This window comes from Hyperoodon ampullatus (genome assembly GCF_949752795.1).
Source record: "Hyperoodon ampullatus genome assembly, chromosome: 1".
Classification (NCBI taxonomy): domain Eukaryota; kingdom Metazoa; phylum Chordata; class Mammalia; order Artiodactyla; family Ziphiidae; genus Hyperoodon; species Hyperoodon ampullatus.
The window spans coordinates 161,885,550-161,912,082 of record NC_136914.1 but is presented as its reverse complement, the minus strand read 5'-3'; the positions used below and the strand labels follow the sequence as shown (position 1 = coordinate 161,912,082).

The window sequence follows — 26,533 nt, the reverse complement described above, 5'->3', positions numbered from 1 at the left end:
AACTTCTCTTACTTTAAGCCCAGTTTATGGTACCCTGTTATGGCGCCCTAGGAAACCAGTACTGTGATGCTCTGGTCTTGTGCTTCTAAATATAAAATCATAAGCTACTAAATCATTCTCATAAATCATCTAAGTCAAAGACACCTAAGATCAGGGAGGGAAAGTATGGCCTATGTGTACAGAAGGGAGTAAAGGAAATAAAAAGACCACAGTGTAGCATGTGAACTTTTAAAAAATATTTGAAATCTTTTTCAACAATCCAGTTACTTAACTGAGATGTTACTGTTGTGTTCATGAATTAATTAAACAAGCATGCTTCACCTGCAGAGAACCAGTGTGGGACACAGGGGAGAGTGTGGGCTTTGGAGCTCTTTGAGTTCAATCCAGCCTCCCCACTTAGCAGCTGGTGACCTTGGTCAAGTTACCTAATCTACATGAGCCTCAGCATCCTACAATGCCTGTCTCTGGGTCTGTTATGATGACTCAGTGAACTGATGTTTATGACATGTCAGGTACTGCACTGCCGTGGGTACGATGCAGGATACAGTCTGTCCCCAAACATAAATTAGAGCATCTTCCGATGCTTTAAAGACAGACATTCACACAGGTGGTTCGAAGCAGACCCAGAAACACCTGTGCTCGATGGAAAGTGGAAGAAAGACATATCTTGCTAAAAGCAGCAACTTGCAGAAAGAGCATGAAATAAACGCCCTGACACCCACCTTGAACAAATACAGCAGGACACATGTTTCTCACTGTAATGATAGTCTTTATTTGATTTTCATCACCTTTCAATGAAAGAATCGTTCCCATCAGCAGTATGTAATTATGAACCTCGCAAATACATCTTATAGATAATGAAATTTCCTTAAAAATGAAAGATAAGTGTCAGGAAAATTTGTAGAGAGAGAAGGTATAAAATAGAAGCTTGGTTAAATGTAAGCAGGTTTTTACCAAGAAAGAAAAATGGTACCACTACTCCGTTAAAGTGGTACTACAAACATACTATTTTGCTTGTTCTCAAGCTAGTTGCTCATAAAAAAGAAGCTGGTTTGCCCTTTTCTTCTTAGTGATCAAATCAACATGCTTGTGTACCTAACCATCCTGGTAAGACAAAACAAAGGGGAAGGAGAAGCAAGGCTTCTAACTATGTTAAAAATCGGTTCTAGGGTAGGAGCACAAGCCTTGCTTTCCAGAAGGTGGAGAGACACATGACAGTTTCAGGGAGACCTGTGGGGGCCATGGCTTTAGCCCATTGTGTCTGGGCAGCTGACATAACTTCAGTCCCCCTGGGGTCTCTCGCTGGTCTGAGCTGCCTTAGCTCTGATGATCTGGCAGGACCGTGGTCACTAGGATTGGGTATTCCAAGGCATTGCAGTCATCCGAAAGGAACACCAAATCCTGGAAAAGATGTGCAATGAGCAGGAATGTCACTGAAGGTGGCCACAGAGCCCATGCACAACTGTAGGACTCCTGGTTATCCTCAAAGACTGTTCAGTTGTTCCCTTTTGTGTGAAAATTTCCCAACATTCATTCCCCCAAGGAGAGCTGGTTACATCTTTCTTCACCTTCCTATTGAATCTCATATAGTCTTTTATTATCGAATTCAGTTGTACATTGGTTGACCAGATGGATCGATGGATAGATGGGCAAGGGAATGAATAAATGAATAAATCTCAATTACTGAGCAACAACTCTGGCCCAGACATCGGGGATACCATGAGTAACAGCACCAGGTCTCACCTTCAAACACCTTAGAGTCAATAGCAGCACTTTTCAGACTGTATTATGTCTTCTTCTTGTCTCCCCTCCACGACCACGGGGAGAGGGGCATGAGGAGGGAAATGGGTGTGGGACAAAATGCTTGTCTCATCTTTGATGCATAGTAACAAACAAATCTTAATAAAACTTAAAGCTAAAAAACTTAATAGCTAATTATAAGTTTCCTGGGCCAAGCCTGGTGTTCGGTATTCTATGTTTAGTCACCTTGATAGAGATCTTAGCACCGAGGGAGTTACTACAGCGCCCAGCACACACACGGTCAGGGGGTGTAAGTAGTATTATCCTCCCAATGCTCTCCTGACATGGGTATCATTCACGAATGAGGAAACTGTGGCTCAGAGAGAGGAGGGGACACTGGCATTTAGGAAGCAGGGAGGTGAAGACAGGGGCTCAGGTCTGCCTGATGCTGAAGCCTGTGCCTCTAGGACCAAACAACTCTGCTTTCTGCATCTTAACCAGTGCTGATTCTCTGCTTTTCCCATCTCCCTCCCCTCTGCTGCCAGATTCCTCCCAACACAGAGCACACCCGAAGCCCCTCCCCCAGGAAGTCTCCCCTGACCCCAGGGCTCCGGGAATTCTCGGAATTCCAGAGTCCTCTACCCACAATCCCTGCCCCATTTGACTCTCAGCCTGTGGTCTTGGGTGTTGGAGATGGAGCTGGAGGACAGGAGGAGCCTTGTTCTGAGTCCTCCAGCACTCAGCAAGAGCTATAGGGTTGAGGAAGGGCTTTGTGACCTGGAAGCACCCCATAAGCTTTTGTCTTCCTCCTCCTCATCCCCTCATCTCCTAACCCTTCTCTTAAGTTCTTGACTGATGACAAGTAGAAAAAGAACGTTCAATGGTGTCGCTTACCCTCCTGCAGAACGAGTTCATGATGGTGTACAGTTTCCGCACTTTGTCCTTCAAGACATCTACCCGGGCCACCTTCCAACACTGGGGCAATGCCACAAAGTCCCGCAGCTTGGCCAGCACGCAGTAATTCTGTGAGTGGACAACAGGGACGGGTCTCTTGGGGAAGTCAGTAGCCAGAGACGCGGGAGCTGGGGACTCCTGGCCCTTCTGCACAGAGTTTCTCCCCACCCCCACTCCAAGCCCTCCCGCAGGCAGGCAGACCCCGCTTACATGTATATCCAGGTACAACCTGGGCAGGTATCTCACACACGGCTCCTGCAGAAAGGGAAACGGGTTTCTGTGTTGCTCACAGGGACACACCCTCAGCCTGGCCACAGAAGGCTCTCTGCCAGCCTCCCCAAAGCCAGAGCAGCCCCAGATCCCTGGGGCCTTCCTTGATGCTGCCATGTACAATACTTTCTTGTATCATATGCCACATTCCCCCAAAGTAAACTGCTCTTCTAGAATTCGACTTTTAGAATGCAACCATTTTATCATTGACTATGAGCTAGGGAACAGTTTTATGTATATATATATATATACACACACATATACATACATATATATACAGAGAGAGAGAGACACACACATATAAATATGTGTGTCTATATATGTATATATATTAAAACAGTTCTATAACTGTAATCTAGACATAGTAATTATATAATATATATTTAGTAATATAAAACTGTATATGTATGTACACTTTTTTTTTTTTTTTTTTTTTTTGCGGTACACGGGCCTCTCACTGTTGTGGCTTCTCCCGCTGCGGAGCACAGGCTCCGTGGCCATGGCTCACAGGCCCAGCCACTCCGCGGCATGTGGGATCTTCCCGGACCGGGGCACGAACCTGTGCCCCCTGCATCGGCAGGCGGACTCTCAACCACTGCACCACCAGGGAAGCCCTATGTACACTTTTATATTACTATATTTCACTTTTGCTTCTGTGCTGGCCTGAAAGCCAGAAGACCCAGATTCTGGTCCCTCCCGACCAGTAATTGCCTGTGTGACATGGGGTAGGTCTCCTTCTTCTTTGTGACTCGGTTTCCCAGTTGTGAGATTAGAGAGTTAGAACACATAACCTCCACTTCCTTCCAGCTCTGAGCTTATGCATAATTTTAAACTTTAAAATCATATATTTTTAAAAGATGATTGCTTTACAGATTTAATAGCAAGGAATTTGTGGATACATTGGGGCGCAACAATACAACCAAATGTTGTTACAAAGAAATATTAATTTATTTGACAGCGTCGCTAAAAAGTAAATTGCAGAACTGCTGTGTTGTTGGATCCAATTTGTCTACACACTTGGCTAACTCTGTACAGACCCAGAGCTGAAATCCTATCCTCCGAATGTGATGGCAGCAGGTCACCTCTAGGTGGTAGGATTGCAGTAATATTTATTTTCTTCTTTGTCTTTTGTGCCTTTTCCAACCATTTTCAAAGTATATGACTTTCATAAGTTGAAAAAAATACACATCATTTAACTTTCAAAAAGAAAATACAAAGGAGGTGTTAGGGTATCGTAAGCCCCACATCTGAGAACAGTGCATTTTATTTGAAGGATTCACAAGTGGTAAAGGGATACTTTTAAATTTTACCAGAGCTTTGAAGTTTAATTTGTTTTGTTTCTACACTGGACGAGCAGTCAGGAGGCTGGATTCTAGTTCTGGGTGGCCCCTGTGGGACTGTTGGCTCCGAGCCCCTGGGTCTTCCTCTTAACACAGTGTTGAGAACAGTGTAGACATCTTGGGTTGTCCTCTGTGCAGGCTGTGTCTGCATCCAAGTCTTCAACCCTCCAGGTGCCCGAAGCCGGTGAGGGGCTCAGCCATCCCCTCTCACAGCTGAGGGTGCTGAGATTCAGGGCTGAGTAATTTGCTCAGGGTCCTACAGCAGGTTAGGGGTGGGGCTGATTCTGGGAGTTGCCCCCTTAGCTCCTGCTGGCTAGTGGAGAGAATAAATAAGCAGAGCTCTTTGGTCCTCCTTAAGTTGGAGCTCTAAACTCTATGGGAGCTTCTCTTCTCCTGTTCCCTTCTCTTCTCTTCTCTTCTCTCTCTCTTTTTACATTTTAAAACGATCCTCTGATATTTGCTAGCTAGTTATAAACAAAAATTGTGATGTCTTTGATTATATTTTCTTTGTATTTAAAAGGAAGTGCAAACCATTGGTATTTAATAGGATGGGAATAAAACACAAATACCCTTGGAATTAACATTGACCAGAAAAGAAAACTAGTGTTTTTTCCCTGGTCCAAAGGCAAATTTTTGAGAACTGGGTCTGCATGGACCTCCCAGTCCTCAGGGGGGCCGAGGGCACTCACCAAAGTCTCCGTGGCCTGCAGGCTCTGGGAGTCAGCGGTGATCTCCCGGCTCAGGGCCAGCATCCTGGAGTAACAGGTCGGGGGAGCCGGCTGAGCGGCGGGGGTGCCGGCCAGGAGCAGCAGCAGCAGGGGAAGCAGCTGGGGGGTCATGGTGCAAAGGCGGCCTGACTGCAGCCCGAGGCCAGCCGGCCCTTTAAGCAGAGGCTTGGGGGTGGTCCTCCACGCCTCCATTTCCTGTGGTGCCCAGCCAAGGCCAAGAGCACGCCCACCTGGCCTGGGGACACTGGAGCCTTTCAGACCTAAAGGTCCCCCTTGTTGAAAGGAGGTGCTTCCTGGCAGGGGCAGGGTGGGGGAGATGCCAGGCACCTGGAAGGGAACAGGATCTTCCTCTCACACAACTTGCAATAGAACTTTCTCTCTTGGCCGGGGCAGGATTGGCAGATGAGGGGGGCAGAGGACAAGAGAGAAACAGGATGGATGGTGGTTCAGTCAGAGGGGCGGGAGTGGGCAGTCAGCCCCTTCAGTTAGAATGGGGAACGTTTGGTAAAACTGGCTGATCTCTTGGAGCAGAACTGGGGGAGGGAAAGGGACCAGAAGTGACGGATTGAGCACCAGTGATCCGGGGATTTGTGGTCAGGCAGCCTGGGTATCACCATCCACCCACCACTGACTGGCCAGGGGAACCTTGGGCAGTCCCTTGCCTTCTGAGCAGCTGCGCCTCTGCATCTGGAAGATGGGCTTGTGCTAGGGCCCGTGATGGGGGATGTGGGAGCATTCCCCTAGCTGGTCCACTTCAAGCTCCCAGCACAAGTCCTGGTACAGAGCAGACCCACTGGAAGGGTTGATTCTCCATATGTGGGTCTCTATTAGCAATGATGCTTTGCAGGCTGCTCTCCTGTAAATACAGGAGCGTGGGTACCAGTTAGAAGAGTAAGCTCTGCCCTTAGATGCTCGGTGCATCGCATGGTCACCCACTTCTGTGATGACCTTGGGCAAGTTTCTTAACTCTTTCTTCCCTCTCCTTATCCGTGAAATGGGGATGATAAGAACATAGTGAGGAAGAGAAGATGCTGAGCTATTATCACAGTCAGAGCTAATGTCACTCTCTCCTTTCCTACAAGCATCCCTGTGAGGCAGGTACTGCAGAAAACAGTCCAGTTTTCCATGTGGGAAAATTGAGACTCACAGAGTTCCAGCAACTTGCACAAGGTCATAAAGCTGGAGGCAAATGGGTCCAGTGGGGCTTTCTGCCTTGTCTTTATTCCGTCCTCCCATTCTGCAGTGTGGAACTGGGGCAGAGCAGGATTCCTGCAGCCAGAGGTGAGTTTGAGCTCTTGGGCTGCCCAAGACCAAGGAACAAGCAAGGAGAAGGAGCTGTCAAAAGAGAGGAAGGTTCTTACTTAACACCAAGTATCACATATGCTCCAGCAGTGATGCGTGATGCTCATTTATACAACTACACAGCTGTTGTCACAAATGCCATGAGCCTCACAGAAAGCCAGTGAAGTGAGTGGGGTTATTCCCATTTCCCAGATGAGGAAACTGAGGCTCTTAGGGGATATGAAACTGTCTGGGGTCACAAGGCTTATAAGGGGAGGCAGAGCTGTGCTCCTGGGTCTGCCTGTCTCCAAAGCCTGTCTCACTGCAGGGGAGGGCAGAAGAGCGGCCCGGGCCGGCACAGATTCCCAGAACAAAACAACCAAAGTGGAGGACCAGAAGGTTAAGGGAAAGGAGCGTGGTGTCCTGGATATGGGGCAGCATCGAGGATCAACAGCAGGGATGAAAGTTCAGCTCTAGCCTCTCCCTGTCTCTGTTTGCCCACAAAAATCCCTTCCTGACAGGTGCCATTCCCTGTCCGTAAACAGAGCAGCATCACCCCAGGCAGCGGGATGTCTCTTCCCACCCTGATGTTCTATTTTGCTACTTTTCTGTGTTCGAGCCCTGGGCAGGGATCACAGCCTTGCCTTCCTGTTTTCCAGGTGAGAGCATGTTCTCTAAACACCTTTAGCAAGATGGCCTGGGGACCACCTTTTGGGTGCCCTCTCAGGCAGGGCAGAACTGTGTGTGCTTGGAGGTGCAAGCAGCAAACACAGATGTGTTTTTCTTCTGAATGAAGGGGTCTCCTCACTTTCTGTGGCAGTGCCTGGGGCGTGGGCCTCCCTGGCAGACAAACCGGCCCCAGTCAGGGACTCCAGACTCCTTCGAAATGCTCCAGTGTTTCTGGATGTGCTCATCGAAGGAGCTTCCAATTCAGGACAGGGAGGAAAAACCAGCCCAAGCAGCAAAACAAGTCCTTGGACCATCCGATCGAGGAGACGTTGCTGTGCTGAAAAAGCAGGCTTTTCTGTGCACTTGATGGTGAGATAAATGTGTCGCTGGGAGATCTGGCCTTGTTCCACCCTGGCCACGTGTGTGGTTGTTGATAGGGCTCCTTGGGCAAATCAGAAGCCTCCTCTGCACGCTAAGCCCCAGACATCCCGCTAACCGGATCCCATCTACCTTCCCACCCACCGTGCTTGCCTTCTGCATCTCGGCTTGTCAGCACCCAGCACCCAGCCGGGCAGAGCAGATGCTCAGGAAAGCTTTGCTGAATTAACCTGATGGCTGTTAATCTCGTTACTCAGAGAGAGGCACGAGCCCATTAAGAAACCCACAGAGCACAGCCAAAGTCATGCCAGAGAGACCCTGCCCTCGATGAAGGAGGTCTCAGGGGACCCACATGTGTATTTGCTCACAAAGTTCTCCTTTGGCACTGCCGTCCCCCTGCGCCCCCAATAGCTCCCTTCCCTGGCCCCTTCCCTGGGTCCTTCAGCATCAGGCTACTCAGTATGGAACGTGAATGCTAAAGATCCAGGCTGGAATTTCCGCACAGACTAAAGCCTTTGTCTTCCTCCAAAGGTTTCTCCCAATCCCCTTAGTGCGTGAGAAGAGCAGGGGTCCCATCAAGGCATGGTACCTCATTATGTCAGGAGAGCTGAACAGCCAGAGCTAATGAGTGAGTGAATGCTTCTCAGCTGGAATGGTATCTACCAGCCATTTTCTTTGAATGGATTCTTCATTCATTCTCCAGACACTTCTTTATTTATTGAGAATCTATTGTGTGCAGGCCTGAGATGGACAATAAGGATAAAACAGTGAGTGAGAGATGCTGTCCTCTGAGGAGAGTAAAGAGGGAAATTAACTCATTGAACACACAGGGTAAGTGACATGACAGTGGGAGCCCTGGTGCCTCAGGAGCCTCTCCCTGGCGGTGGCTCCATCAGCAAGTTGAGGAACGTTGTGGGGATGTGGGATGGGCATGGGGATGTGGGCGGGGGCAGTGTATGAAGGAGAGAGAGAATTTGGAAGCTGCTATGCTGCCAGCTTTGAATGTGGAGGAAGAGGCCACAAGCCAAGAAATGCAGGAAGCCTCTAGAAGCTGAAAAAGGCAAAAAAAAAGATTCTCCCCTAGAGCCTCCAGAAAGGAACGCAGCCCCGCCAAGACTTTGATTTTAGTCCAGTGAGACTCATGGTGGGCTTCTGACCTCTAGAACTGTGAGAGAATAAATGTGTGTTGTTTTAAGCCATTCTGTTGGTGGTTATTTGTTACAGCAGCAACAGGAAACTAATACACCATCTCTCTGGGGTTCAGTAGGATAACAGAGATCATGGTTGTGAGGAACTTGGAAATGATCTGCATCAACTTGCCTGGTGCTTGTGCTTCTTTTACAGTTTCCCCGTCAAGCATTCATCCAGAGTCTGTTTGCATACCTCCCTAGATGGGGAGCTCATTGCCCTTTAAGACTGCCCTCCAGTCTCTGGGCAGCTGTGAACAATACAAATTCTTCCCAAGGTGAAGGTGAGATGTGCTGACTCCCTGGAGCTACCACCTGTGACCTAAATCTTTGTTACCTTCTTCCACAGAACAGCTCTGGGTGATTCTCAGCACTCAGCCTGTCTACCATTACTCATCCCTGTCCCCCAGACAGAGTCAGCTCTCTTTCTGAGCAAACACCCCAATTTCTTGAAACTTTTTCCATGGGAAGTGGCTTCAACATCCTTTTCCACAATGGCATTACGATTACCATCTCTCTGCCCAGAGTCCTTTCTCCTCCCAGTAGACATTTCTAAAGCAGAAATCCACGCTTGCCTGTTTCACATTCTTCCCTGGTTCCCTGAGGCCTGCAAGATAGTCTGAGGTCTGTGGCCTGGTCCCAGACTACCTCTCCAGCCATCTCTGCCTGTCCTTTCCTGCACTTTTATCAAGGAATGACAATGATGATGGTGATGATGATGATGATGATGGTGATGATAGCTAACCCTGAAATGTGGCCTTGCTCCAAGCCCTGTACAAGGCTTAATGCATTCATTCTAGTATCATCACCTGAGGGCAATGAGGCGCAGAGAGGTGAAGTGACTTGCTCCAAATCACACAGCATTAGCAATCCCTAGTGTTTGTAGTTATAACACCCAAGGGGCCTTTGGCCTTCATACATGCCGTTCCTGCTTCTTGGAATGTCTTTTCCTCACCTTGTTTGTTCCTGGTTCATTCCTTCTCACCCTTCCAGACTGAGCTGAAATGTCACTTTCTCCAGGAAGCCTGCCTTGCTGGATTGGGTCCCCTCCACCTGCCTGCACAGGCTCGCATGGCCCCTGCACTTTCCTCTGCTTTGATAGAGCATTGTCCACTTTGGCCTTTGTCTGTTTGCTTGTCTGCCCCCTACAGGCAGAGCGAGTGTCCTCTTTGTCTTTGTGTCCACAGCATGGAGGCCAGGTCCAACACAGAGTAGGTGTTCAGTAAACATCTCCCTGCTGAATGGAAGTGACTGCCCCTTTATCCCTGTTGTGTGTCAATGTGTCTCCCACTAGCTGGAACCCAGATTGGAACACAGCCCTCCTTGAGAGGTCTAGTCAGAACTGTTAACCTCCTTGGTTTGGGCCCCTGTTGTGTCAGTTAGGACTAAACATCGTGATTTACAGAACACATGGTTTGAGATACCCATGCCCAGATTTTCTGGAAAGTTTAACTGGAACATGTAGTGGTAGTGTGGAGTTCCGGAATGGTTTGATCTAGGAGCTCGATGAAGTCACCAAGAAATCATCTTATTCTGTCTCCTTCTTCCATACTGTGATGGTCTTTTGATGTGTCAACTCTGCCAGGCTATAGTCCCTGGTTATTCAATCAAATGCTACTCCAGGTGCTACTGTGAAGGTATTTGTAGATGTGATTAAAGTCCATAACCAGTTGACTCGAAGGACAGGAGATTATTCTAGATATTCTGGGTGGGCCTGATTCAGTCAGTTGAAAAATGTTAAGAGCAGAGCTGATGAAGAAGAAATTCCCTGAGGAAGAAGAAATTCTGCCTGTGGAGTAGCTTCGACCCATCACCCTGAGTTCTAGCTTGCCCTTCCTGACAGCCTGCCTTGCTGTTTTGGACTTTCTTGGCCATGCCGGCCTCCACGACCGTGTCAGCCAATTCCTTACAATAAAATATTCTCTTACTATGTCTCTGCTTCTGGTTCTGCATCTTTGGTTGAACCTGAACTGACACATATGTCACTGACTCCATCCTAAAGCCAGGTCTCCTTGTGGTCACAATGTGGCTGCTGGTAGAGTCCAGCACACATGCTATCCCATCCCTGTCTGGAGAGGACACATGCCATCTCATCCCCTGACCATTGAAGGAAGTCCTGAGCTTTGTGCTGCCAGCAGATCCTGCCATGTCTGTCTCGTGACCTCGTATTTTCATAGTCTGGGACTCCTTTTTAGCATTTTTAGGTAAAGATCACTTAACCTTTTCCTTCTGGCTATTTGGACTGACACAGCCTTGTAAGTGATGCAGGTAACCAGGGAAATACTTTTTTGTTCCCAGCCCTACGGGGTTATGGGAAATTCCTGAGCGGACCATAAAAAATAAGAACTCTTTCATTACCTGGCTCAAACTCAGAATCACACCTTTCCCGAATATTCCCTGTGTTCCTGTCCTGTGCCTGTTTGCAATGGCAGCCAAGGTTGAAAGGGCCATGACCAATCTCAGATCTCCTCGGTTACCCAAAGTCCAGCCAGTAGCTGTTTTTGCCAGAGATCGGAAGAGCCCTGCGGCAGTTTCCATCCTTGGAAAACATCACACTAGACACACAAGGAGTCTGAGATGCTGACATCAGGGGCTGGTGGTAGAGGCCACTTCTCTAGCAAAGAGATTACCTCTGAGTCCCCCCCTCCTGCCTGCATTTGAGGTCAGAATCCAGGGCCAGGGATGCCTGTGCTGTCCTGACTGAGCAGTAACAGCCAGGAGATATTTAAGCAAGGGGTGTAGGTTGAACAACTAGCCAGAATGTTGCCTCCAGGGTGTCCTGTCAACAGCAGTGTTCCTTTGGTTAAAAGCCACACATCTCCCCCTGTTTATGTGATGTGTTTTGAGCTTGTTACTTGCGCTCTTGGCAAACCCAAGTGGAAAGTTGGCCCACATAGTCCAGAGTAAAGGAATGAAGACAACCAACAAGGCCAGGTTTTGCTTTGGGGCAGTGATTCTGAAAATAATCCCACATTTTAGAATAGAGACCCCTCTATAATCCTTGAAACATGGATTCAAATTTTAATAGGAAACAGTGTGCAGGACAAATTCTCCCAAACATTTTCTTTGGGCCTGTTTATGCAGAAAGGACTCAGAAAAAGTTCTTCAGAAGAGTCCCAGCTTGGCTTCTTAGAAAGAACACAGGCTTTGGAGTGATAGAGGCTTCAGTTTAAATCTCACTTCTGTTATGATGTGACTGTGCAAATCTTGTCACCCCTCGTCTTCCTCTGATGTGTGGGATTTATAACGTTTATTGTCCAGAGTTCTTGTGAAGATGAAATAAACATGAAATAGCCAGTGTGACTGTGGTTTTCATTTTCTTTATCTTTTCTTTCTTTTCATTTTTTTTCCTGGTTATGGACCTTGTTCATTCACTCCATCTTAGGCCAGTTCTAACCTTCCCACAATGGTTATGGTGAAGGGCACGTGGCCCAGGATGGACCAATCAGCTTCCTTCCCTGGAATGAACTGATGAGTACAGGAAGAAAGTTGCTCTCTCATTCCACCAATGTCCCTACATGGTTGCCAACAGTTATGTCTTCTGACCTGGAGTGGGCTTCCCTGCTGGAGGAGCAGGCAAGGCCAGAAGCAGAGCTCGGAGATGGATGGAGAAGAGAGTCTGGATGGAGCTCCATCCCTAATTCTGTTCCCAGAGGCCCAGTCCTGGAATTCCTCCTTGGACTCTGTAAGCTGTCCTGGGGTCATTTCTAGCTACAGACTTAGTATTTCCTTTTGGCTAGAGCTGGTTTCAGTGAGTTGTCTTTCTATCTCTTAAAAATAAAAGAGCTCTGACCAATACAGGACCCAGCAAGGTGCCCAACACAGAGCTGGTGCTCAAAGCCGTTGCCTTCTCTTTGATGATTCACTATTTGTGGCAATCATTGGTGCTGATCATCAAATATGTCCAGTCTCCTCTCTCCTGGTTCCAAGCCAGCACTGAGCTTCCCTGCTTCCTTGAAATTTTGCATGGCCACGTGAGTCATTCTGTGCAATGACACATAAGAGGATATGATGGGTTTTGCTTCTGGGCAGAAGCTTTAAGAGCCCGTGCATGCTTTGCCACTTTCCCCTTCTCTCTGCTATGGGACCACTGAGTCAGAGATAGTGGCGGCTCTGCTGGCCTCACTCTGAGGTGGAGACCTAGAGCTATACCCCAGCCCGCCTCTGCCTTGTTTGTTATGACAGTAGAACCTAGCCCAGCCTGACTGTGGTAGGCAGAATTCTACCATGACCTCCAGGCCCCTGTAGAACCCCATCCCCTTGAGTGTGGGTGGAGCCCATGTAGGAGACATCATTCCTGTGGTTTAGTTAGTTATATGGCAAAAAGGATCTTGCAGATATTCTGGAGGTTACTAATCATTTGACTTTGAGTTACTCAAAAGGGAGATTACCCAGGGATCTACCAAGTGTGGAAAGGATTTGACCTACACTACGGGTCTGAAGGTGGAGGGAGCAACACAGGAAGGAATGGGGCAGCCTCTAGGAGCAGAGAGTGGCCCCTCTGGCCTCCAGCACAGAAATGGGAACCTCAGACATACAGCCATGAGGAACTGGGTCGGTCAGTAACCTGAATGAGCTTGGGAGCAGATCCTTCCCCAGAGCCCCCAGATATGAGACATGGCCAGTGAGACACACAGCAGAGAACCCAGCTGGTTTCACCCCGACTGCCCTCCACAGCCAGTAGCTGATAATGGATGTTGTTGTTGTTGTTTTCCTTTAGTGATAGTAATTTTATTTATTTTTAAAAATTTATTTTTATTGAAGTAGAGTTGATTTACAATGTTATGTTAATTTCTGCTGTACAGCAAAGTGATTCAGTTATACATATACACATTTTTTCAATTCTTTTCCATCATGGTTATCACAGGATATTGAATATGGTTCCCTGTGCTATAGAGTAGGACCTTGTTGTTTATCCATGCTATAGATAATAGTTTGTATCTGTTCATCCCAGACTCCCAATCCACCCTCCCCCACTCTTCCTCCCCCTTGGCAACCACAAGTCTGTTCTCCATGTCTGTGAGTCTGTTTCTGTTTCATAAATAAGTTCATTTGTCTCATATTTTAGATTCCACATATAAGTGATATCATATGGTATTTGTCTTTCTCTTTCTGACTTACATCACTTAGTATGATAATCTCTAGTGGCATCCATGTTGCTGCAGATGGCATTATTTCATTCTTTTTTATGGCTGAGTAGTATTCCGTTGTGTGTATATGTGTGTGTGTGTGTGTGTGTGTGTACCACATCTTCTTTATCCATTCATCTGCTGATGGACATTTAGGATGGTTCCATGTCTTGGCTATTGTGAATAGTGCTGCTATGAACATAGGGGTGCATGTATCTTTTTGAATTATAGTTTTGTCAGGATATATGTCCAGGAGTGGAATTGCTGGATCATATGGTAGTTCTATTTTTAGTTTTTTGAGGAACCTCTATACTGTTTTCCATAGTGGCTGCACCAATTTACTTTCCCACCAACAGTGTAGGAGGGTTCAGATGGGTGTTGTTTTAAGTCTTCATGTTTGTGGTACAGTAATTATTACACAACAATAGACAACAAATAAACCGAACAATACATTATTACTTGAGGTTATTCCTTGAGGATTGTAATTTTTCAATTTAATAACACATGTGTGACATCCCCCAGGCTGCCTTCCAGTGGTTTGTTTGCCAATGTCTGTATCAGACTCAGGATCTTCTGGTGGAGGAGCTGAGCTGGTCATCTCTGTGTCCCCGGCTGAGCAAAGGCCCTGGAGAGACACTCTAAGATGAGGTAGAGGTGACAATTGGCAAAATTGTGAAGTTGATGTAATTTTTTGCACCAAACGTCCACATCCCATCATGCCTGGTTTGGGGACCTTGAAACTAATAACAGCTAATGTGGATACAGAGCTGGCTGAGGGTCTGGTGCTTTTCTTAGGGTGTTGTGCGAGTGAACCAGGGCGATCCTCGTAAGAACCCTACTGGGTTGGTGCTGGTACCATCACATCCCCCGTTCACAGATGAGGCACTAGTAAGGCAAGAAGTTAAATAACTTGCTCAAGGTCACACAATTCATTAAAGTGAAGCCCAGGTTCAAACCAGACAGGTTGGCTCAAATCTGAGTTCCTAACACCCCAGTACCCTGCCAACTAAGAGAAAGAATTCAATAAAAATTTGTTGAGGGATGGAGAGAAGGCAAGAAGGAAAAAAATAATTTCTTTATACGCTAACAAGCTGTGTGATACTGAGCAGCTCACTACCCTACCTCTGAACTTTAATTTCCTCAGAAGATGAGGGGTGACTCTATTTAAGGTGCTGTTTTGCATTTTTCTCCATTCTAAATGTGGTGGCTTGTTGCTTTTTTTTTTTTTTTTATGGTACGCGGGCCTCTCACTGTTGTGGCCTCTCCCGTTGCGGAGCACAGGCTCCAGATGCGCAGGCTCAGTGGCCATGGCTCACGGGCCCAGCCGCTCCGCGGCATGTGGGATCTTCCCGGACCGGGGCACGAACCCGTGTCCCCTGCATCGGCAGGCGGACTCTCAACCACTGCGCCACCAGGGAAGCCCGCTTGTTGCTTTTAAGAGGTCCATCACGAGCATGGCGAGTCCTCTCTGCCCTGGGCAGGACCAGCCTATCGGCTGCAGCGGCCTGAGTGTGGGCTCACAGGCACATGAGGCTCTGGACTACCATTTTGCAATGTGCTTGATCTCCATGTTCTCAGTGTCCTGAGGTCCCTCATGGGGAGGTGGTTGTGAGGATTGAAGTGGGGTACTTGTTTCAGGCAGAACGGGCGATGCTCACTTATGAGTAATCTCCCTTCCCAGACCCTGTCTCCAGGGAATCTGGAAAATTCCCTGGTTGCTAGCAGATAGCATGTTGTATTAGAGATTGTATTCAGAGGCCCAGATTTCTTTCCCTTTTGTTGTGTTTGTTTTGTTTATAGGATGCTAAATAATTCACTTAACTGATTCTTTTCAATAAATTAACAGAATTGACTTAGCTGAACAAATATGCTTGTTGCTTTGGTGTCATGCATATACAACCAGAATTCTTTTAAATTTAGAACCTCAGACCAGTCGCTGGTTTTGGCTCCTGACCTATGAAAAATCTATACAACCATTTCCATCTTTAATGATTTCTTTTATAATGAAAGATAATCCATTTCTCCTGCAATGTGATGAGTATTTCTAGAGCTATTCTGTATTCCCTGGAACCTATGAAAAAAATTTTATTGTCATAAAATATACACAAGATAATTTTTTGAAACATTTAAGCCATTTTTAAATGTCCAGTTCAGTGGCATTAAGTACATTCACATTGTCGTACAACCATCACCACAATCCATCTCCAGAACCTTTTCATCATCCCCAACTGAAACTCTGTACCCCCTAAACACTACCCTCCACTTCCTCTCCCCCAGCTCCTGGCACCAACCATTCTACTTTCTTTTAGAGGGCCAGCTTGATTTAGAGGTTTCAACTCAAACCACAGATCTAAGCTCTGTCATTTTCTTGCTGTGTGACTTTCTCTACTGCCTTACCTGTAAAATGGAGACAATGGTGGTGATCACCCTTATGCTGGGGGCCAGAGGGGATGAAATGGTTAAGATATGCAAAGCCTTTAGACCACCAGTGCCAGGGGTAGACAGAGCATTGTGGGTTTGGTACTATTATTATTTATGTGATTTCCAGCCCTCAAAATAAGTTCCCACCCCCAACTCCCCAACACATTGGACTATGAGGGGCTCGGGAGCTAGGACACACCATCTCCACCCCCAGGAGCTGGCCCAGGACTTGAGCCTGGTACAAGGACAGAGAACGTGGGTGGAATGAACGAATTAATGATGCTCCAGTCACTTCCTCCCATAGCATGAAGCCCTGGGAAGCCAGCGCCCCAGCACAGCCACCATAAACAAGGGCCCCCTGAAACCCCCATTCATCTTCCCGGTCCCGTGGATTCCAGATTCTGAGGTGAAGGCTTCCTCCCTCGGGAAGCGCTTTGAGTGTTTTGGCCTCCATCCTTTCAGGAAGCCTCGTAGCCAACACACACCCAGGGCAGGAAGTTGGTGAGAAGGACTTAAACCTTGGGTGGAAAGCATCTCACCCCTTCAGAAACCATTTCAGAAACTGGCTGCACATCCACATTCCTGGCACAGGGAGCCAGGTTAAGTGTGACCTCCTAAGTTTTTTTCTTTTTTCTTTGAATAGTTCCTTTTTTCCTTCATGAAGAGGCCATAGTTTCTGAGTGAGGCTCGCTTATGGCACAGAATCAGGAAGGCAAAGAGGGCACAAAAAGGTCCTGAGCACTTATGGCTGTAGCTCTCGATACTTTCTGAGCAAACAACCACCCCGAGAGATGGGTATAAATCCTCATTTTACACTTGAAGCTCTTAGGTTCAAAGGGGCCATGTGTCTTGCCAAAAATACGCTGCTGGTACTTGATGGGCTGGTAATAAAACCTAGATGATCTGGGTCCCAGAGCTGATGCTCCACATGGGGTGGGATATCTCTAAACCATCTTCATTGGTTGGGGGTATCCAGATACACCAAATACACTCACATGGGCTGTGTTTACTTATCACAGACTTTCAGGGTGTTTTTTAAATTGAGCTGCATTCACTGATGCACAGCAGATGTAGGGCCCTAAACATAGTATAAAATTATATGCTTGAAACATTTCAAAACAAAGGAGAAAAGGCAAAAAAGCAGGTGGAGGAATAGCGCATATGTTTCCAGACAGGTCATGTTGATTTCACGCTGTTATGTAGTTCTTCCTAATTCTATTTCAACTATAGGAGCTTTGGATTCTTCTTATTTGCTTATCCATCTGTTCAGCAGAGACTTGAGCAGCAATTGGGCTTCTTACAACTACAGAATTAGTCTTTTGAAAAATGAACCAGAAGATGTATGGAAATTAATCTAGCCTTTCTCAACAAATACACTGTAATAATAACCTCTTATACACGGGCATCACATGTTTGTAAAACATGTGCACCTTACAAATGAACTTATATACTAAATAGAAATAGACCCACAGACGTAGAAAACAAGCTTATAGTTACCAAAGAGGGAAGGAGAGGAGAGGGATAAATTAGGAGTTTGGGATTAACAGATACAAAACTACTATATATAAAATAGATAACCAACAAGGACCTACTGTATAGCACAGGGAACTATACTCAATATTTTGTAATAACATATAAGGGAAAAGAATCTGAAAAAGAACATATACATATGTATGTATGTATAGGGGTGTGTGCATATCTATATCTATATCTATCTATCTGTCTATCTATCTATCTATCTGAATCACTTTGCTGTACACCTGAAACCAACACAATATTGTAAATCAACTATACTTCAATTAAAAAAAAATATGCCTCAAATGTGTCATTTTCCCTCTGATGCCTGGGCTTCTGACCATGCTGTTCCCCTGCCTGGAACACTATTCCTTCTCCCAGCCCTACTGCAATCAGGCTCAGACTACTGAGCGTCTGGACTGCCCTTTCCCTGACAAGGCATTTTCTCACCCCAGGCAAGTTGGGCTGCCTGCTCTGTTCTCTCTCCCAGATTCTCATGCTTACCTGTCCAGACGTTAGTCACAGATCATTGCTTGTTTACTGTTCTTCTTTCCTGTACACCTTCTATGTTGCTCACAGCTGGATTGTGAGCAACCAGCACAGTGACTGACTCCAGAAATATTCTACATGCTCTCCTCCTCCCCTGTATTTGATGAATGAATGGCAGATTAAGCAAATTTTATCAATAGCTGTTGTAAGTGCCACACTCCTACAGGGCATCCTGTGACAGCTTTCTCATCATCGTTATTCACGTCATCACAGTTTTGCCTGATGTTTTGAAAATTGATTGGCGTGCTTAAAAAACAACTTTATCGGGGCTTCCCTGGTGGCACGGTGGTTGAGGGTCTGCCTGCCGACGTTGGACGCGGGTTCGTGCCCCGGTCCGGGAGGGTCCCACATGCCGCGGAGCAGCTGGGCCCGTGGGCCATGGCCGCTGAGCCTGCGCGTCCGGAGCCTGTGCTCCGAAACGGGAGAGGCCACACCGTGAGAGGCCTGCGTACCGCAAAAAAAAAAAAAAAACCCAAAAAACAAAAAAACACAACTTTATCTGTTGTGTACGTGTCAGGTGTTTTCCAGAAAAATCTTCCCATTTTCCTGCTTGAACTACTGCTCAAAAATAAGCAAAATAAAACTATCCTCACATCCTTCCACTCATTCAGCTGATTCCTAAGCTGGTCTCAGCACTTGAGTAAATTTGTTAGGTAGCTTGAGGGGCATCTTGGGTTTTCTCAGGCTCCGTCATGAGACATGGGTTCTAGATGCATTTTCATGGCAGCCTTGCCACACAAGTCCTGCAAGAGTCAGTAGCAAGAGTCTTAATGGGGCTTCCCTGGTGGCGCAGTGGTTGAGAGTCTGCCTGCCGATGCAGGGGACACGAGTTCATGCCCCAGTCCAGGAAGATCCCATATGCCGCGGAACGGCTGGGCTTGAGAGCCATGGCCGCTGAGCCTGCGCGTCCGGAGCCTGTGCTCCGCAATGGGAGAGGCCACAGCAGTGGGAGGCCCGCGTACCGCAAAAAAAAAAAAAAAAGAGTCTTAATGCACTTTTCCATTAATGGCTGATGTCTGCTTTCCCCCCACTGGCCATCAGTGACTTCCTTTGAATGATCATAAAAATGCATTTTCGTGGTTAGATGTAAATTTCATTCCAGAGTTCCACAGATGTCTGGAAAACTCTGCTCCCATTTGCAGACTCTACTGAGGGTGGGGTAGATTTTAGCGCATGGATGAACACTTGGAGTTTGCAGCCTGACAGCCTCTGCTGGCTGTGCTTGGCTCAATCTCTCACCAGCGATGGCATTTCAGAACCACGCGCCTTCATATTGCCATTAAATTGTATGCACTACACTTCCTTCCTTCTTTATTTTACTTGTAGCACCTAGCAGTGACCATTTCATAGGAGGTCTTGATACATTTTCATCAAAGAAATGAATAGATGAATCTGTCTCTGAGCCTTACTGTTCAGGTATTAAAAATGAAAAAATAATCTTTATAGGAGACTTAATTAAATGAATGTTTGTAACATGCTTATTATACTAATTGGCACATAGTAATTGCTCAATAAATGGGTCGTTGTGGGGACTGAAGGGGTTGGCATATCATGCAGACAAGAAGAGGGGGTTATGTAAAGGGGGACAATTCATCCAACAATGCTTCCTTCCCCAATATTTCAGGCAACACCTTTCCACGTACATAGTGCCTGACCATGGGATGTCCTAAGGGCTGCAGGAAGGTAGAGGAGGAACTCTTCACTTTGTCAGGGTTGAGCAGTAAGCAGGGGGCATTTCCAGATGAGGAGATGCCTCAGCTGGACACTAGAGGCTTGTCAGGGGCCCCCATGTAGGGAGGAAGGGCTGGGCATTCTCAGCAAAAACTTGGACTCATACTCAGAGGGCTAAAAGATCTTTGAGAACATTTACATTCCAAGTTAACAAACTTAGAATTGTCACCTACAAATTGGCACCTGCCATCTACCTCTACAAGGATCAAATCATGAGCTGCTGCAGCCACTGAGCTTCAACACCCCCTGAGAGGAGTTCAGGGTGGAGATCAGGAATGAGGCCCTCTGTGCTCTGGGAAGAACTGGCAGAACAGGTCTTCAGATAGTTAGGTATTTTCAGGAGAAGATTTTATGAGCCCAATTCTTGCATCTCCTTGTATCTAGAAAAGCACTAAAAATGTTCATGGTGATGTCTGCCCCTCGAGACTAGCAGTGACCTTCTGCAAAAAGTATGTACTTGACTGCACGTACTCCCCCTTCACCAAAATCACATATATACTGACCTCCCTGCTACCTCTCTGGAGCAGTTCCTCAGAGCTATCTGAAATGCTGTCTCCTGGGCTATAGTCCTCATTTTTTTTTTACAAAGGGCTTCAAATGCTTGGCTTTTTTTTTTTTTTTTTTTTTTTTAAATTTAGTTTTAGCTGTGTTGGGTCTTCGTTTCTGTGCGAGGGCTTTCTCTAGTTGCGGAGAGCGGGGGCCACTCTTCATCGCGGTGCGCGGGCCTCTCACTATCGTGGCCTCTCTTGTTGCGGAGCACAGGCTCCAGACGCGCAGGCTTGGTAGTTGTGGCTCACGGGCCTAGTTGCTCCGTGGCATGTGGGATCTTCCCAGACCAGGGCTCGAACCTGTGTCCCCTGCATTGGCAGGCAGATTCTCAACCACTGCGCCACCAGGGAAGCCCTATAGTTCTCATCTTGCCCCAAATAAAATGTAACTCACAACTCTCACGTTGTACATTTTTTTGGTTGACAGAATGTATTTGCATCAGAAACACAAATTAATTGTAAAAAAAATTTTAAAATTATTCTTTGTGCATGTTTTCAAAAACATTTTTCTTCTATCATATTCAAAATTATCTATTAAACTAAAAGAATATAAATTATTGATATAATTAATAATTATACATTATAATAGAAGAAAATTTAAAATAAAAATTCTTTAAACCAATCAAAAATGATTTATTACTTTGAAAATATGATGAAATCTCATTGACTACTTTTATGAAATAAAACGATTTTGATTCCAGTGTTCAACGTCCACCTAGTTACTAATATAAAGAATCTGTATCATGCTTCAGACAAGTTCTATCTAGACTTACACACATTGAAATAAGCACAGAATGAATATTTAGTAATGCAAAATGTTCCTCAGCCACACCATGCAATTCTTGCCAATACCTGGTGGTTCATGAGTGCCTCTGGATCTACCTACTGGAGCCAAAAGGAAGCTAGAAGTGGATACTCAGCCCTGCAGGGAAACGATACTCTGTTATACAGGAATCTGACAGTTCATGCACTCTAGAGCAGGGATGCCACGTGTTAACTCCTTTGTCTTTTCTGGTACCCAAACCCTCTGGCTGCTCAAATCCTCCTTACCCTTGGAAGCAGTGTCTGTCTCTAACATCAGCAGTGAATCCACTTACAAATCTTGGAAGCACTGGCATGCAGTCACATTTTGTTTTTAGGAGATAATGCCGGAGATGCAGAGAAGTGTTCCCGGGTTTCTGACCCATCTTTAGGGTTATGGGACATTCTGTGCCAGCTCCCCTGAGAAGGAAGCCCCAGAAGTTCTAACAAATTGCAGGTGTGTTTATGATTTGCCAGACCTTCTAAAAGTGGGGGACCCAGTGCAGGAACCTCTCATGCCTTGATCTAAGAGGAACACACTCGGGCTTCCCTGGTGGCGCAGTGGATAGGAGTCCGCCTGGCAATGCAGGGGACACAGGTTCGATCCCTGGTCCGGGAAGATCTCACATGCTGTGGAACAGCTAGGCCCGTGCACCACAACTACTGAGTCTGTGCCCTAGAGCCCGAATGCCACAACTACCGAAGCCCGCGTGCTTAATTAAAGCCTGTGCTCTGCAACAAGAGAAGCCCCCACTCCCCGTAACTAGAGAAAGCCTGCGTGTGGCAACGAAGACCCAACACAGCCATAAAAAAGAGGGATACACTCTTTTGTATTAGAGTCTGATTGAGGGTAGTTTCTGTATCCTAGATCAGTTTATTTCAGTTTGAGTTTAAGGGCAATTTCAATTCTTTAGAGTACTGATCACTTCCTGAAACATTTTGTTTAAAAAAAAAAAAAGCATGCTTTCTTGCCTATTTTCCTTCTTAGAATGTAAACTCTGCAAAGGGAGATTTTTTTCTGTTTTCTTCCCTGCCTTGAGCAGCATGTTGTAAGATCTTGAAGAATAAGCAGTGAATGAGTGCAAAACTAAACAAAGATACCTAGATGGCCCACCACATGCCAAGGTGTCGGGGCCACTTAGGAGCCCACACATAGCCTGGCATAGCAGAGGACAGCTGATTCTAAAATAGACTCAGACCTGCTTTGCCTCCCCTTCACTCATTCACTCACTCAACTCACTCACTCACTGCATTTGTCAGTGTAATATGAAGAGTGGTACACAAAACTGACCCTGAGGGCTTAGTTAGGCTGCTTGGACAAGGAGATAGCAGGGGGTAGGGGGTCCCCTATCCTGGTTGGAGGCTGTACTTTCTCTCCGCTTCCTATGACCAGAGGGACTTTTTTTTTTTTTTTTTTTTTACTGTGTATTCCATCCTCACAATGTATCTCATATCTCTCTGTAAATTTTTATATTTTTATTGAAGTGTAGTTAGTTTACAATGTTGTGTTAGTTTCTGGTGTACAGCAAAGTGATTCAGTTAAATATATTTATTTATTTATTTATTTATTTATTTATTATTCTTTTTCATACTCTTTTCCATTATAGTTTATTACAGGATATTGAATATAGTTCCCGGTGCTATACAGTAGGACCTTGTTGTTTACCTATTTTATATATAGTAGTTTGTATCTGCTAATCCCAAACTCCTAATCTATCCCTCTCCCACACTTTTGCCTTTTGTAACCCTAAGTTTGTTTTCTAAGTCTGTGAGTCTGTTTCTGTTTTGTAAATAAGTTCATTTGTACTATTTTTTAGATTCCACATGTAAGTGATATCATATGATATTTGTCCAACTTACTTCAGACTTACTTACTTGTTTCTCTGACTAACTTTGCTTATTATGATAATCTTTAGGTCCATCCATGTTGCTGCAAATGGCATTATTTCATTCTTTTTTATGGCTGAGTAATATTCCACTGTATACATGTACCACATCTTCTTTATGCATTCATCTGTTGATGGACATTTAGGTTACTTCCATGTCTTGACTATTGTAAATAGTGCAGCTATGAACATTGGGGTGCACGTATCTTTTTGAATTAGAGTTTTCTCAGGATATATGCCCAGGAGTGGGATTGCTGGATCACATGGCAACTCTATTTTTAGTTTTTTAAGGAACCTCCATACTGTTCTCCATAGTGGCTGCACCAATTTACATTCCCACCAACAGCATAGGAGGGTTCCCTTTTCTCCACCAGAGGGACTTCTACTTCTAATGGACAACTCCAAGGTGCCCAGATGCCAGGCAGCTGGCTTTCCCAGACAGCTGTAAGAGCTGGCACCAAAATCCAAATTGGTGCCCAAAGGGTCAAATTACTCCTGCATTTGAAAAGTTTCCATTCTGATTGTCCTGCACAAAAGGAAAACAATAGGGGTGGGGTCCCTCTACTGGATGGTAGACCTAGTCTGGATGCCCAGCAGAGTACCCTGGCCCAGCACACCTCTCCAGGGGCGGGTGGGAGGATGCCACCACGCCAACCTTGGCCTTTTAAGATTTGCTTTCTCCAATAAAGCCTATTCCTTCACCTAAATCACACGGTTTTGTAGAGTTTAGATAGAAACCAGGTGCATGGCATTCAAGATCTCCTTGGTATAATACTCTGTCCATCATTAACCCCACTATCTTCTCTACTGTCTTGAGAATTTAAAAAGAAAATGCTGTTCAAGAATTTAGGCTAATGGGGAGGCACTACATAAAGCTACACATTCTAAACAGAATGATAAATTCTATAATATGGGAAAGAACACATCTCGGGGGAAGCACTGAACTTGAGATAAGAATTAACTCTGCCTTGGTCCATCAGAGAAGGTTTCACCAAGGAGGTGGTACTTGAGTGTATCAACCTGGCCACTTCTCTTCCCCAGTTCACTTCCTTATTCCCCTGTGACTGTTTTCTGGGGTCACCTCTCCAATAAGCTGCTGCATTCACATCCTGTTTTGGGGGGTGCTTTTGCAGGACCCAGCCTAAGACTTATGGTTTCTTAAACACCAAATTTATGTCATGACTTACCTATTACCACCCTCCAGAACTGTGCTCCAGGAATTCCAGTTTGGGGAACACTAGGGTGGGTTGATCTCTGAAATCTTCCTGCTCCAACACCCCAGAATAACTCTTCACCGTGCAAGGCAGGTGGGACAAGGCTATGTTAGGGGCATGGACTTTTAAGTAAAGCAGATATTGTTACTGAGTCCAAGCTTGTACTACTCACCGAATGACAGGCCAATAAATCAAGAGATTGCCTCAACGAATAGAGACTTTATTCAGAAAGCCAGCAGACTGAGATGATGGTGGACTAGGGTCCCAAAGAACCATCTTCCCCAAGTTAGAATTCAGGCTTCTTTTATACGGGGGTAGCGGGGGCAGGGGATGTGTTTGGTTGTTGCAATCCTCTTGGTGTCAGAATCCTTTGTTCTTGCAGTTTCCACTAGGTCAGGTCATGATGTTCCTATAAACCTCCAACAAAACAAATGTTTTTCTCTGTTCTGCAGCTTTTTATCCCTATGTGAATGGAAAAGTGTTGTACCTTTAAAGGTCAGAGCCTTGAGAATGGGCTATCCTGCATATTTCAGGCTGTAGGCAACTTTCTTAACTTGTAGCAAAAGGAATAGAACACAAAGGTTAAAGCAAAAGAAACTGATCCAATATGGAGTCAGATTTGTTCTTCCCTATTACAATATGCATTTAAGTTTAGTCTACCCATCCTACTAGTTAGTGTGACCTTGGACAATATATTCATTTCCTGTGGTTGCCATAAAAGTATCACAAACTAGGTGGCTTAAAACAACAGAGTCTTATTTTCTCACAGTTCTGGAGGCCAGAAGTAAGTCTAAATCAAGGTGTCAGCAGGATTGGTCCATTTTGGAGGTTTCTGAGGGGGAACCTGTTTCATGTATCCCTCAGCTTCAGGCAGTTCTTGGTAATCCTTGGTGTTCCTGATTTGTAGATGCATCACTCCAATCTCTGCCTCTGTCATCACGTAGCATTCTCCCTGTGTGTCTTTTTCTCTGCATTTCCCCCTATTAAAAGAACAGTCATTGCATTAGGCCCTTTCCAATCCAGTATGACCTCAGTTTAACTTGATTACAACTGCAAAGACCTTATTTCCAAATAAGGTCACATTTACAGGTTGCAGGTGTTAAGACTTGAACATTACCTTTTTGGAGGACAAAGTTCTACCTATCAAGGTGAGTTGCCTAACCTCTCTGGAAACACTGTCCTGTTTGGTTAAACAGGGATGAAAATAAGGTCAAGAGGATTAAATGCTAAAATATGTGTCAGATGCTTAGCCGAGGCCCTGGCAGGCACACATTATACACTTAGTAAATGGTGGCTGGGATTATTGGTGAGTCGAAGTGATCAGCCAGAGAGGCCAGAGCCCTGGGTCTACAAGATGGCCTCGGATATTTCTAAGGCTTTGCAATAAATGAGCTGTCATTTACAGAGATGGAGGCTCAGGTGTTGTCACATGCACGTGGGGCTCAGAGAAATGTCACCAACAACAAAGGAAAAGCTTGAGGTTTCCCCAATTTTAATTGGGAAATGGGGCCCAGAAGGGAAGACCTGGAGCTCATTCCCATGTATTCCCAGAGGAATAACCAAGGTTCTCATGGAGAGACAAAGTTATGGAATATGGATCAAAGAGCTCAGGGTTTGACTCTCCATCCCCCCATTTACTAGTTACATGCAGTTGGGCTCATAGCACCTCTGAGCCCTGGTTTCTTCCATTCCTAGTCCCTCCCTCCTATACCTGTGATATTCTTGTCACTAATCTCATTATTTATATTCTATTATTACCCAATATATTGTTACTCTTATTACTTTAAACAAATGGTTCTTTTCCATATCAATTAAGAATAAGAAAAGTAAAAGATCTTATTGATCTTCATTTGTTCCTTCTCTAATCCCCTCCCTTCCCTTATGTAGATCCAAGTTTCTGACCTATAACATTTTCCTTCTCCCTGAAGATCTTCTTTTAACATATATTGTAGGGCAGGGCTGAATTTTCTCAGTTTTTGTTTGAGAAAGTCTTATTTCTCCTTCATTTTGAAGGATAAGTTCACTAGATATAGAATTCCAGGTTGGTGGGGGTGAGAATGCAGAAAGGCAAAAACAGATTGGAGGCCATTACTGCAATAATCTACCTACTTAATCCACTAATGGTCAATGTCTTGCTCATCATAGGATTTGGGGCTCTGCATTGTGGTTGCCCAGCAATTGGACATATGTCA

The 26,533-nt window shown here is 45.6% G+C and overlaps 1 protein-coding gene across 1 annotated transcript; it reads right to left on the bottom strand.

The window, feature by feature from the left end:
* Positions 1 to 1,317: 1,317 nt before the first annotated feature.
* Positions 1,318 to 5,143, bottom strand: CYTL1 (cytokine like 1; the record flags this gene model as incomplete). The annotated part of the gene is made up of 4 exons (XM_079704148.1): positions 1,318 to 1,401; positions 2,635 to 2,763; positions 2,905 to 2,949; positions 4,994 to 5,143. The coding sequence occupies 4 exons, from the start codon at positions 5,141 to 5,143 to the stop codon at positions 1,318 to 1,320; spliced, it is 408 nt and encodes a 135-aa protein (XP_079560274.1).
* Positions 5,144 to 26,533: the final 21,390 nt, after the last annotated feature.